The 15,137-nt window shown below is 37.9% G+C and overlaps 1 protein-coding gene across 1 annotated transcript; it reads left to right on the forward strand.

The window, feature by feature from the left end:
* Positions 1-878: 878 nt before the first annotated feature.
* On the forward strand, positions 879-5,666 carry LOC128094377 (olfactory receptor 5B2-like; the record flags this gene model as incomplete). The annotated part of the gene is made up of 2 exons (XM_052712725.1): positions 879-1,792; positions 5,654-5,666. Coding segments are annotated over exons 1-2 (927 nt in total), but the record flags the coding sequence as incomplete, so codon positions are not given.
* Between the last annotated feature and the right edge of the window lie 9,471 nt (positions 5,667-15,137).

Genomic DNA, 15,137 nt, shown 5'->3' on the forward strand with positions numbered 1-15,137 from the left:
TAGTTCAAGACAAATTGGTTTTTCGTTGATCATGAGAATGGCTATCATGGTCACCTATATGGGAGATGAAGGAATATTAAGGGGATACTAGAAGAAGAGGAGAGATGAGAGGATATAGTATGTGGGTAGAGGAAAATCACAAGCAAGGCTGCCTGTCTTGAAAATTTACCTCTACCTTGAAGCTTTGGGCTCTTACCTCTCCTACCCAGGAAAAAAATGTTACCTTCTATTCTAATAATGCAGCTATTTCTTATCAGCCCTTTCCTATTCATTATCTCATTTAAATCTTACAAGAATCACTTAGATTGGTCCAATGCAATCTATGCATTATTTATGGATAGAGAACTTGTATGCAAACCAATATGTCTAGAAGTAAATAAGAAAGGTGATAAATGTATATTTATAAACTTTTCCTAGAATATACATTTTATATCTGATACTATATATTCTTTTAAGAATCACCTTTGTTGGTTGAACTGGAAGGCAGTGACACGTTTATTTTAATGTATATAAAATGCAAATATTTGTGAATTATGCTACAGTTTAGTTTCAAGCATTAAGCTGTATACACCAAATGTAATACTTGAGTATGAACTGAATGAACTTAAAGTGAATTCAAATTCATAAATAGAACATTTTGGAAGTTATGCTTAACTTATCTGACATTCTGTACTCTTTTGAAAGTTTGTATAAACTTATATAATCTCACAAACTCTTTGATGCTATAGGCTCATATAGATATGGAAATTATAACTAATCAGCTTCACAGGATTGAAGAGACTAAATGTATATCTTCATATAATGTTCCAGGCATATGAACCTTTGTTCTTTTATTTTTGTCCATTTCAAAGAAGATCCTGTGGATTCAGAAAACAGTCATGAAGAACAACACAGATGTGAGTGAATTCTTCCTCCTGGGACTAACCAAAGTACCAGGGTTTCATGTTTTTCTCTTTATGATGTTCACATTTATCTATGTCTTCACTTTGGTTGGGAATCTTGCAATGATCCTTCTGATTTTGCTAGATGCTCATCTCCACACCCCCATGTACTTCTTCCTCAGTAATCTGTCCTTGGTAGACTTTGGTTCTTCCTCAACAGTCACTCCAAAGGTCATGACTGCACTCCTTACAGGAAACAATGCAATTTCCTACAACGCCTGTGCTGTTCAGATGTTCTTCTTCGTGTTCTTTGCCACAGTGGATAGCTACCTGTTAGCCTCAATGGCATATGATCGTTATGCAGCAGTGTGTAAACCCTTACATTATACTACCACCATGACAAAAGGTGTGTGTACTTATCTGGCCATTGGCTCCTATGCTTTTGGCATTTTGAATGCTTCTATACAAACAGGGGACACCTTCAGCCTCCATTTCTGTGTATTCAATGTGATTAATCACTTCTTCTGTGATATTCCAGCAGTGAGGGTTCTGGCTTGCTCTGATAAGCACATGAATGAGATGATTCTTATTCTTATGTCTAGCTTTCACATTATGTTTGCTTTTCTTGTTATCTTGATTTCCTACCTACTCATATTTATGAACATTTTGAAGATGCATTCAAATGAGGGATACCAGAAGGCTTTCTCCACATGTGCTTCTCACCTCACTGCAGTTTTCACATTTTATGGGACTGTCACCATAATGTACTTAAAGCCAAGTTCTAGTCATTCCATGGACACAGATAAATTTGTCTCTGTGTTCTACACCATGGTCATCCCCATGCTGAATCCTGTGGTCTACAGCATGAGGAACAAAGAAGTTAAAAATGCAGTTAAGAGGGTTGTTCAAAGGTCAAAGCTATGCGTAGGTTTAGAACCTTAGTGGTGTACATTGGTTGACTTATTGTCTTTGATTACTTAAATGTTAATGATCATTTGGAATACTTAAAAAAAGAACTACACCTAATAATCTCATTCTTTCCTTTATCTGATGAATGTATGTGCACATAGACCTTGGGTCTGGTTAAATTTGGTATATGATGTTTACATGTATTTACAAGGGTTTTACAATAAGTTTATAAAATAATAAAAACATAAGACTAAAAATATATCATGGCTTATATATAAATTATATTTGATGAACTACATGCTTGTTCTTAGGATATGTTAATAGTTATGAAATCATAATAAATAAATAAGAAATATTTAATCTATTTGAGTTATTTGGTAATAAAACATTTTCACATGATAAAACTTTAAAGTAAAGTATTTGAAAAGGGGAAAAACTGAGTCATTTTTATCCTTAAGCATACAATTACTCTCCTTTCACATTTGCTAAAACAAAGACAATAGCATGCCATTCAAAATAACAATAGTTTGTCTGGAATTTTGAAATGGCTAATAGCATTACTTTAAAGAGTTTGTGTATATAATCTCTTAACTCTCCTACCCATTCTGCCCAATTCACTCACACTAAATTCTTTCTATTCGTGAACAACTTTAAGCATACTTCTGGCTTAGACTCTTACCATTTGCAGTTGTCTTTGCACAAACTAACTCCATCATCATCTTATTTTGTTAATTAAATGATGTCTGCTTGGAAACATATCTTGGAGGCATCCATGAACTTCTGCATGATATTCAAAACACAAGTGGTTCCTCTTTTCTTCATCTGATTTACATTTTATAACTCTGGTCAATATACAATCTTTGTAATTTTTGTTCATAAATTAATCACTCTTCCTAGGCTTGAATTGAAACTCTTTGACAGAAGCTAGATATGATTTGTTCAAAGTTTTATCTTCAGTAATCCATATATTGTCTTTCATATAGAGACACAAATACTTCCTACATTAATAAGTGAATTGAGGAAGTTCTATAAAATTAGACACATCAGTTCAAGATTGATAAAACTGTGATTAAATATCATATGAGGTTTATGTTAATATTAGTGGAGATATGGGAGTGCAGTAGAAATATTTCTTTGTGCCCAAGTTTATAGTAAAAGTGACATGTTTTCTAATGTCCTACATTTTCTAATGTACTACAAAATGAGTACATTAATGTTCTCATATTGGACCAAGTTTAAATTTGCAAAAATAATGTAAAATGTTTGCAAACTTCCCTCACTCTGTCTTGAATAACACTGCCATATTATACTGATTTGGTAGATTTTTTAGTGATCCCAATACTGGTAAATAACTAATTCCAAACTTATTCGTATTTCATCAGCTTTTCTAATAATATTCAATTTCTGTTTTAGTATCCACAAAAAAATCAATAAATTACTTATTAATCCATGCTATCATTTTGAATGGTAATATTGTCACTATTACACAAAAAAATTGTTCATGTAGAACAATAAGCAAATATATATATTTATTTATTTATTAAGCAAAAAAAGTGCTAGAGAGTGGTAGAATTTGTGATTAATGACTATTGTGAAATTCACCATACATATTTTGCAATCTTACAGGATTTTATATTTGTTTCACATATAAAGCTATAAATAATGTTTTTAAATATTTTTATTCATTTTATATACCAACCACAGATCCTCCTCTCATGTCTCCTCCCAATCACACCACTCCCACCTTCCCCTCACCCACCCACCCTCAACCCCACCTCCAACAGGGTAAGTTCTCCCATGGAGGGACAGTTAAACCTGGTACATTCAGTTGAGACAGGACCAAACCCCTTCCCACTTCATCAGGAGTGAGTAAGATGTCTGACCATAGGTAATGGGATACAGAAAGCCATCTCATGAAGCAGGGATAGATCCTGATCACACTGCCAGGGCCCCTCAAACAGACCCAGCTATACAACTGTCTCCCTTATGCAGAGGGTCCAGTCCAGTCCTATGCAGGTTCCAAAGCTGTCAGTCTAACGTTCGTTGAGTTTCCACTAGCATAGTTCAGTTGTCTCTGTAGATTTCCAAATCATGATCTTGACACCCCTTGCTCATATAATCTCTCCTCCCTCTTTGACTAGACTCCGAGAGCTTGGCCTGGTGCTTAGTTGTAGATCTCTGCATCTGCTTCCATCAGTTACTGGATGAAGAATCTATGATGACAATTGGGCTGGGGATGTCTTTCTGTATGTTGATAATGTGTGTTACTCTGATTTGGTTGATAAATAAAACATTGATTGGCCAGGAGCCAGGCAGGAAGTATGGTATAGGCGGGATAAGCAGAAAGGAGAATTCTGGGGAGGAAAGCTGAGTCAGGAGACGCCAGCCCGCTGTCCAGGGAGCAGCATGTAATGGCACACAAGTAAAGCCACATAAAACGTGGCAACGTATAGATTAACAGAAATGAGCTGAATTTAAATGTAAGAGCTAGTCAGTGGTAGGCCTGAGCTAATGGTCAAGCAGTTTTAATTAATATAAGCTTCTGAGTGATTATTTTATAAGCGGCTGTGGGGTCTGTGGAGCTGGGCAGGACTAGAGAAAACCTCAGCTACACAGTTGGGGTATTCATCAATCTGATTAAGAGGGTAGGTCAGTTCAGGCACTGTCACCACTATTGCTAGTAGTGTAATGTGGGGTTGTCCTTGTTGATTATTGGGAATTTCCCTAGCATCAGATTTCTCCCTTACCCCATAATATCTCTCTCTATCAAGACGTCTCTTTCACTGCTCTCTCACTCCATCTCTGTTCCAGCTCAACCATCTGCTCCCTCATGTTCTGATCCCCCGTATCCTACTCTCTATTGCCCCCCTCATCATCAGTTTACTCATGGGAATCTCTTCTGTCTTCCATTCACAAGGTGATCTGTACAAACCTCTTAGTGTCCTCCTTGTTTCCTAGCTTTTCTGGAATTGTGAGTTGTAGTTTGATGATCCTTTGCTTTACATCTAGTATCCACTTATGAGTGAGTAAACACCATCAGTCTTCTGAGTCTGAGTTATTTCACTCAGGAAGATATTTTCTAGTTCCATTTATGTACCTGCAAATTTCATGATATCATGGTTTTTTACAACTGAGTAGCACTCCATTGTGTATATGTACCACATTTTCTTTATCCATTCTTTAGTTGAGGGGCATCTAGGTTGTTTCCAGGTCCTGGCTATTACAAATAATGCTGCTATGAACATAGTTGAACAAGTGTCCTTGTTGTCAGATTGAGCATTCCTTGGGTACATGCCCAAGAATGGTATAGCTGGTAGACTGTTTCCCAATTTTCTGAGAAAATGCCATACTGATTTCCAAAGTGGTTGTACAAGTTTGTGCTCCCACCAATAGCAGAGGATTGTTCCCCTTGCTCTGCATCCTTTCCAACATAAGCTATTATCAGTGTTTTTGACCTTAGCCATTCTGACAGCTGTAAGATGGTATATCAGAGTCGTTTTGATTTGTATTTCCCTGATGACTGAGGATGTTGAGCAATTCCTTCAATGTCTATTAGTCATTTGGGATTCTTCTGTTGAAAATTCTGTTTAGATCTGTACCCATTTTTTAAATTGGATTGTTAGGTATTTTGATGTCTAGTTTCTTGAGTTCTTTATATATTTTGGAAATCAGCCCTCTGTCAGATGTGGGGTTGGTGAAGATCTTTTCTCATTCTGTAGGCTGTGGTTTTGTCTTATTGACCATGTCTTTTTCCTTTCAAAGCCTCTCAGTTTCAGGAGATCCCATTAATTAATTGTTGCTCTCCATGTGTATGCTACTGGTGTCATATTCAGGAAGTAGTCTCCTATGCCAATGCTTTCTAGGCTACTTTCTACTTTCTCCTCTATCTGGTTCAGTGTAGCTGGATTTTGCTGAGGACTTTTATCCACTTGCATTTGAGTTTTCTGCATTGTGATATATGGATATATTTGCAATCTTCTACATGTTGACATCCAGTTATGCCAGCACCATTTGTTGAAGAAGCTTTTTTTTCCATTGTACAGTTTTGACTTTGTAAAAAACCAGATGTTCACAGGAGTGTTGATTAATATCAGGATGTTCAATTCGATTTCATTGGTCCACAAGTTGGTTTTTATGCCAATTCCAAGCTGTTTTTATTAATATAGATCTATAATAGAGCTTGAGGTCTGGGATCATGATGCCTCCAGAGGTGACTTTATTATACAGGATTATTTTAGCTATCCTGGGTTTTTTTTCCATATGAAGTTGAGTATTTTTCTTTCCAAGTCTGTGAAGAATTGTGTTGGGATTTTGATGGGGATTGCATTGAATCTGTATATTGCTTTTGGTAAGATTGCCATTTTTACTATGTTAATCCTACCTATCCACAAGCATAGAAAATCTTTCCATTTTCTGATATCTTCTTTAATTTGTTTCTTCAGAGATTTAAAGTTCTTGTCATATGGGTCTTTCACTTGCTTAGTTAGAGTTACCCCAAGGTGGTTTATATTATTTGTGGCTATTGTGAAGGGTGGTGTTTCTATGATTTCTTTCACAGCCCATTTATCATTTGTATGTAGGAGGGCTACTGATTTTTTTGAGTTAATCTTGTATCCTGCCACATTACTGAAGGAGTTTATCAGCTGTAGGAGTTCCCTGGTAGAATTTTTGGGGTCACTTACATATACTATCATATCGTTAGCAAATAGTGAAAGTTTGACTTCTTCTTTTCCAATTTGTATCCTCTTGATCTCCTTTTGTTGTCTTATTGTTCTAACTAGGACTTCAAGTCCTATATTAAATAAATATGGGGAGAATGGATAGACTTATCTTGTTCCTGATTTTAGTGGAATTCCTTTGACTTTCTCTCCATTTAATTTGATATTGGCTGTCAGCTTGCTGCAAATTGCCTTTATTATATTTAGATATGTTCCTTTTATTCCTGTTCTTTCCATGACCTTTATCATGAAGGGGTGTTGGATTTTGTCAAAGGCTTTTACAGCATCTAATGAGAAGATCATGTGGGTTTTTTCTTTCAGTTTGTTTGTATGGTGTATTACAACGACAGATTTTCATATGCTGAGCCACCCTTGCATCTCTGGGATGAAGCCTACTTGGTCATGGTGGATAATTTTTTGATGTGGTCTTGGATTTGGTTTGCCAATATTTTATTGAGTATTTTTGCATCAATGTTCATGAGAGAGATTGGTCTGTAATTCTCTTTCTTTGTTGCATCTTTGTGTGATTTGAGTATCAGAGTAACTGTAGACTCATAAAAGGAGTTTGGTAATGGTCCTTCTGTTTCTATTATGTGTGAAAATTTGAAGAGCATTGGTGTTGCCTCTTCTTTGAAAATCTGGTAGAATTCTGTGCTAAAACCATCTGGTCCTGGGCCCTTTTTTGTTGGGAAACTTTTAATGACTATTTCTATTTCCTTTGGGGTTATAGGTCTATTTAAATTGTTTATCTGGTCTTGATTTAACTTCGTTATATGGTACCTATCCAGAAAATTGTCCATTTCTTTTAGATTTTCCAATTTTGTGGAGTACAGGTTTTTAAAATATGACCTGATGGTTCTCTGGATTTCCTTTTTGTTTGTTGTTATATCTCTTTTTTCATTTCTGGTTTTATTAATTTGAATGCTCTCTCTCGCTCTGTCTTTTGGTTAGTTTGGGTAAGTGCTTGTCTATCTCATTAAGTTTCTCAAAGAAAAAACTGTTTTATTGATTCTTTGTATTGCTCTCTTTGTTGTTATTTCATTGATTTCAGCTCTCAATTTGATTAATTTCCTCGTGTATATTTCTCTTAGGTGAATTTACTTCCTTTTCTTCTAGAGCTTTCAGGTGTGTCTTTAATTTCTTTTTTTTTTTTCAGTTTTAGCTATGGGATTTCTTTTTTATTTTATAATTTAATTTAATTTTACATATCACCCACGGATTTCCCTGTCCTCCCTCCTCCTGCCACCCCCCACCCTCCCACAAGCCCACCCCCCATTCCCATCTCCTCCAGGGCAAGGACTTCCCTGGGGATTCAGCTCAGCCTGGTAGATTCAGTCCAAGCAGGTCCAGTCGCCTCTTCCCTTCACCCAGGTGGAGCAAAGTGTCCCAGCATAGGCCTCAGTTTCCAAACATCCAGCTCATGCACTGAGGACAGGTCCTGGTCCCACTGCCTGGGAGCCTCCCAAACAGTTCAAGCTAATCAACTGTCTCACTTATCCAGAGGGCCTGATCCAGTTGGGGACTCCTCAGCTATTGGTTCATAGTTCATGTGTTTCCACTAGTTTGGCTATTTGTCCCTGTGCTTTATCCAACCTTGGTCTCAACAATTCTCCCTCATACAATCCCTCTTTCTCACTGATTGGACTCCCAGAGCTCCACCTGGGGCCTGGCCATGGATCTCTGCATCCATTTCCATAAGTCATTGGAATAGACCACTGGCAATGGTCAAGAGAAAGCCTGACCTGACCTACTCTGGTGTTCGGATGGCCAAACACCCTAACTTTTGTGCTAGAACTCTCATCCAATGACTGATGGAAGCAGACACAGAGTGTCTTTAATTTCTTTATTTCTTTATTTCTTCCTTGACCCACTGGTGATTCAGTTGATCATTATTCAGTTTCCATGAGTTTGTAGACTTTCTGTAATTTTTGTTGTTGTTGAAATCTAACTTTAAGGCATGGTGGTCCAATAAAATACAGGAGGTTATTCCAATTTTTTTGTATCTGTTGAGATTTGTTTTGTGACTTAATATGTGGTCAGTTTTAGAGAATGTTGCACGGGGTGCTGAAAAGAAAGTACATTCTCTTGTGTTTGGCTGGAATGTTCTGCAGATGTTTATGAAGTCCATTTGAGTCTTAACCTCTGTTAGTTTCAGTATTTCTCTGTTACGTTACTGTTTGACAGACCTGTCCATTGGTAAGAGTGAGGAGTTGAAATCTCTTACTATTAATATGTGGGGTTTGATGTGTGATTTAAGCTTTAGTAATATTTCTTTCACATATGTAGGTACCCTTGTATTTGGAGCATAAATGTTCAGAATTGAGACTTCATCTTGATGGATTTTTCCTGTGGTGAATATGTAATATCCTTCCTGATCTCTTCTGATTAATTTTAATTTGAAGTCTATTTTGTTAGATATTAGGATAGCTATGCCTGCTTTGTTCTTAAGTCCATCTGTTTGGAAAGATTTTTCCTAGCTCTTTACTCTGAGGTACTGTCTGTCTTTGAATTTGAGGTGTGTTTCTTGTATGCAGCAGAAGGACAGATTCTGTTTTCATATCCACTCCTGTGTCTTTTAATAGGCAAATTAGCCCATTGATATTAAGGGATATCAATTACCAGTGATGGTTAATTCTTGTTATTTTTTGCTGGTAGTGTTGTGTTTTTTGCTTATTTGGGATTTATTTGTGTGGGATTATCTATTGTCTGTGTTTTCATGGATGCATCTAACTTCCTTGTGTTGGATTTTTCCTTCTAGTGCTTTCTGTAGGACTGCATTTGTGGATAGATACTGTTTAAATCTGGTTTTATCATTGAATATTTTGTTACTCCATCTATGGCAATTGAGAATGTTGCTGGGTATAATAGTCTGGGCTGGTATCTATGGTATCTTAGTGTCTCCATAATGTCTGTTCAGGATCTTCTGTCTTTTAGTGTCTCCACTGAGAAGTCAGGTGTGATTCTGATGGGTCACTCTTTATAAGTCACTTGGTCTTTTTCCTTTGTAGCTCTTAATATATTTTCTTTATTCTGTATATTTAGTGATTTGATTATTATATAGCAAGTTCTTTTTTGGGTCCAGTCTATTTGGTGTTCTGTAACCTTCTTGTATCTTCATAGGCATTTCCTTCTTTCGGTTGGGAAACTTTTCTTCTATGATTTTGCTTAATATATTTTTTGTACCTTAGAGTTGGTATTCTTCTCCTTCTTCTATTCCTATTATTCATAGGTTTGGTCTTTTCATGATGTCCCAGATTTCCTGGATGTTTTGTGTTGTGATTGTTTTGGCTTTAGTGTTTTCTTTGACTGATGAATCTTTTTTCTCTATGGTATCCTCCACACCAGAGATTCTCTCTTCCATCTCTTGTTTTCTGTTGGTTATGCTTACATCTGTAATTCCTGTTCATTTACTCATATTTTCTATTTCCAGATTTCCCCAGGTTTGTGTCCTCTTCATTGTTTCTATTTCAATTTTTCCATCTTGAACTCTTTCCTTCACCTGTTTAATTGCTTTTTCTTGGTTTTCTTTAAGGGATTTATTGATTTCTTCCTATTTTTCTTTGTCTTTTCCTCAATTTCTTTAAGGGAATTTTTCATTCTCTCTTTAAAAGCCTCTAGCATCTTCTTAAAGTCATTTTAAGGTCATTTACTTTTGCTTCTTCTATGTTGTGATGTTTAGGTTTTGCTGATGCAGAGCCACTAGGTTCTGGTGGTGCAATATTTCTGTTTCTGTTGTTGAATGTATTCTTGCATTGGTATCTACCCATCTCTTTCTCTAATCGGTGCACATGGTGTCTGTGTCTCAGGGAGCCACTCTTAGTCCAAGTGGAGCTCTTGGTCTAATCAGAGCTGTAGCTGGTGGATTCTATGTCTCAGGGAGCAGCTGTGGTTTGGAGAATGGGTGGTTTTGTGGGGGTGAAGTGGGGCTTGTAGGTTACAGGGTCCAGTGGGCATGGTGGTGATCAGACCTGCCTGCAGGAGTCTCACCTGCTGTCCTGCAACTGGGGCTGCCATGGACGGTGGTATGGGGGCACAGGTTGTCTCACTAAGATAAATTTTTACTTTAAGAACTATTATACTGAGCATTAAAGTATTTCTTGGGTTCATGATGAGACTGTATGATAGATCATTTGTCTAGTGTTTTGCAAAGCCCTAACTTCAGTCCTATTGCCAAAAAATAAAAATAAAACTGAAATTGAGGAAGTTCATGCTGTATATATGAATGTATAATATATAGTAAACTATCTCCAGATTAAAATAACCACTAGAATATATAGATATACATATAGAAGATTTATTGTGAAGAATGAGGTATGAGATTCTGAAGGCCAAAAACTCCCAGAACCTGTTCTATTGAAGCTGTGTCCTGAGATTGCCAATGGTATACCTCTAGGCCAACCCTTATTTCAAAACAAAAAAATACATTCATTTAATGGCTAATATCCACATATATGTAGAAACATATCATATTTATCTTCTGGATCTGGGTTACCTCACTCTAGTTCCATCCATTTGCTTGCAAATTTTATGATGTAATTTTCCTAACAGCTAAGTAATATTCTGTTGTGTAAATGTATCACGTTTTCTTTATCCATTCTTCTGTTGAGGGAAATCTATGTTGTTTCCAACTCCTGGTTATTATCAAGAGAACTGCAATGAATAAATGCAGAAAACCCAAGTCCAACTGTATCAAAGACCTCAACATAGATCCAAAAACATTGAACCTAGTAGAGGAGAAATTGGGAAATAACCTTGAATGCATTGCCACAGGAGACACTTTCCTGAACAGGCACCAATGATATAAACACTAAGATTGATAATTTAAAAAATGGGACCTCATGAAAATATAAAGCTTCTGTAAGGCAAAGAACACCAACAGTAAGACAAATGGCAGCCAACATAATGGAAAAATATCTTCACCAACACCACATCTGACAGAGGGCAGATCTCTAAATTATATAAAGAACTCAAGAAACTGGACATCAGAACCCCAAATAGTTCAATTAACAAAATGGAGTACAGATCTAAACAGAATTATCAACAGAAGAATCTCAAATGACCAAGAAACACTTAAATAAATCTTCAATATTCTTAGCTATCAGGGAAATGCAAATCAAATGGCTCTGTGATTCCATCTTATACCTGTCAGAATGGCTAAGATCAAAAACATTAATGACAGCTTATGTTGGAGAGGATGTGAAGCAAGGGGAACACTCCTCTATTGCTGGTGGGAGTGCAAATTTGTACAGCCACTTTGGAAATCAATATCATCTTTTTTTCAGAAACTTTGGAATAGATCTACCTCTAGAACCAGCTATACCACTCTGGGCATATACCCAAAGGATACTTAGTCATACCACAAGGACACTTGTTCAGCTGTCTTCACAGCAGCTTTATTCATGATAACCAAAACCTAGAAACAATCTAAATGCCCCACCACCAAATAATGGATAAAGAAAATGTGGCACATTTACAAAATGGATATTGCTCAACTGTTAAAAACAACACAGTGAAATTCATAGGCAAATAAATGTAACTGGAAAGAAATCATGCTGAGTGAGGTAACCCATACCCAGAAAGACAAACATGGTATGTACTTACCTATAAGTGGATATTAGCTGTAAAGGATAATAACCATGGTACAATCCATAGCCCCAGAGATGCTAGGTAACAAGGAAAGCCCAAAAGGGACACCCATATTTCCCTGGGAAGAAGAAATAGAATGGATTTTGTGGGTGGACTGTGGGAGGTGGGAATTGGAACATGAGCAATCAGATGGGAGAGAGATGTATGGCTAGAGTACTGAAAGAAATGACTGGAAATGGGGGAAATCTCAGGGTCAGATAGAAACCTAGTGCAAGAGAAATTCCCTGGAACCTGCAAAGATGACTCTAGCTAAGATGCTAAGATGCCAAGTAACAGGGAATACATAGCTTGAATTGGCCATCCCCTGTGACCAAGAAACACTTCAAACTAGCAATTAGGACACCAAACTAGCCACATAAACTTTGACCTACAGTCTGTCCTGCCTCTGGAATGTGCTGGGGTAAAGGTGGCATAGGGATGTCAGGGGTGTCCCTCTATTGACTGGTCCAGCCTGAGACCCATGACACTGAGAGTGAGCCCACCCCTGACACTTCCTGGAGTGCCAGTTCCCAGTGCCTGGATGACTCAGAGGTCTAGCATAGAACCAAACAGTACCGGCAAAGAAAAGTAAATGAAATGATGCCTAACAATATTCTGCTGTACTCATAGATTGGGGCCTAGCCAATTGGTCATCAGAGAGGCTTTATCTAGAAACTGATGGAAATAGATGTAGAGACCCACATTCAAACATTAGGTGGACCACGGTGAATCTGTGGAAGGAAGGGAGGAAGGATTGACAGAGACAGAGAAGTCTAGGACACTAGAAGAAAACCCACATAATCAACTCATCTAGTCTCATGGTGTCTCACAGAGAATAAACTGACACCCAGGAAGCCTGCATGTGACCGATCTGCATATGTGTTACAATTGTGTAGCCTGGTCTTGTTGTGTGATTCCTAACAGTGGGAACAGGGGCTGTTTCTGACTCTTTTTTCTGGTTTTGGGGACCTTATTCCTCATCCTAGGTTGCCTTGTCCAGCCTTAATGGGAAGGGAGATGCTTAATCCTACTGCAATTTGATATATCATATCTTTGTGGTCTACACTTTTCTAAGTAGGAATGGAGAAGGAGTGGATGAGGGGTGGGGTAGACAAAGGGAAAAGAAGGGAAATGGACTAGGAGGAGTGGAGGGAGGTAAAACATTGGTCTTGATTTAAAACAATCAACAAATAAATAAACAAACAAATAAACAAAGAAGTTAAGCTCTCAAAAGACAAATGGTAACAAAAAGACCATAGACTACTACTACCATCTTAGACTCTTTTTCCCAGCAAAACTATCTGCCATCATGAAAATGAAGGAAAATTTTTCAATTTTACAACTACCTAAAAACTTCATAAACTCCCAAACTGAAGAGAAGAATAAGCTCTTCTAGAAGGCTCTAGAAAGAAAATAAACACAGCCATAATATAGTAATAAAACACAACTAAGAATTCAAACAAGCATAGAACATCAAAATGACTGCACTCTACGCATACATTTCAATAACAACTATAAATATTAATAACCTCAACTCTCTAATCAAAAGACATAGAATAGTCTAATGAGTTAAAAAAAATTTCCTATCTGTTATGTATAAGAAACTCATCTTAAGGTCAGCAGGGAAGACTTCTGCAGGCAGTCTTCCTGACCAACACCGCCCCCCAATGGACCCTACAATCTACAATAACCACTCCCTACCCCAAATTCACCCACCCCCTTGTGACCTCAGTGGCTCCCTGAGACACAGAATCCACAAGCTCTGACTGGACCAAGAGATTAGTGACTCTTCTCTCACCCAGAGAGTCTTACTTCTAGAACCTAGGCCCTGGGGCTCAATCCATGTCCCCCCACCCACACCCATCACTGCCCCAGTTGCAGGCCAGCAGGGAAGACCCTGGCAGACAGGCCTCCCAACCAACACCACCCACTGGACCCTGAAATCTACAAGACCCACTCCCTACCACAAACCCACCCATTCCCCTACAATCTCAGAGGCTCCCTGAGACACAGAATCTGCCAGTTCTGTTGGGACTATGAGCAGTTCTTGGAGACACAGAATCCACCAGTGCCAATACACCAAGAGCTCAGATTGGACAAAGAGTGGCCCCCTGATATTGGTGAAATTATTAAGGCCACTCCACATAGTTAAAAGGGAGGTTTATTAGTGGCGTAACTTACAAATGAAGGGATAGGTAGGTTGCAGGGTCTGGGGAAGGTGTAGCGCAGTCCAGCAGTGTTCTCTGGAGAACTCTGCTCGGTCTACCTCTAGCATCCAGGGTCCAGGAACCAAGAGAGCATGGAGCATCTGGATCTTGGGTCTTCAGGGACCTCTCTTGGCCCTGCCTTGTAGGCGTGACAGTTACCGAAGCCTCAATGGGGGTTGGAACTTCCAGATCAAAGCTGGAATGGCTACCCACTACATCTCCCCCTTTTGTCTAAATAAGAAGGTTCTAACTTAATACAAGACTATATACAAAGGAATGGTTATCAAATATTGTCCAGGAGTAATGAAGGATAATGACCTAGAAAAGATGAAACTACAATCAATGAGAACAATATCAAGCAGGAAACACATACTAAAATCCAGAGAAGTCTAGAGCATAGGTAAATGGTATGTTACAAAGATCATTCCAAAAGATGTCCTATCCTAAAGAATCTGAATCTAATACTTAATATGTTCTATCTAAGATATATATACTAAGTTGTAACTATAACTGCTAGTCTTCAATCCCATCAAAGACCTGAGAAGGAATATAATGGTACCTGAGAAATGGAAGATGGATGCAAGCAACTTTCGGGAATCTTGAAAGAGTAGACAGAGACAGCTGGCAGCCTGGACAGTCACCTAATGTTTCTCAGCATTGTTGGTGCATTCAAATTGGCTACAGGCCTAGAATATCTACAGGAAAGGAAGGGAGAGACTGCCTGCAGCTACTGCCAGGACAAAGAAGATGTAAGGGACCAGTAAGCCACGAGCCATGTGGTAAAGTATACATTAATA

Source organism: Peromyscus californicus, unplaced genomic scaffold (genome assembly GCF_007827085.1).
Source record: "Peromyscus californicus insignis strain IS unplaced genomic scaffold, ASM782708v3 Scaffold_4__1_contigs__length_199733344, whole genome shotgun sequence".
NCBI lineage: Eukaryota > Metazoa > Chordata > Mammalia > Rodentia > Cricetidae > Peromyscus > Peromyscus californicus.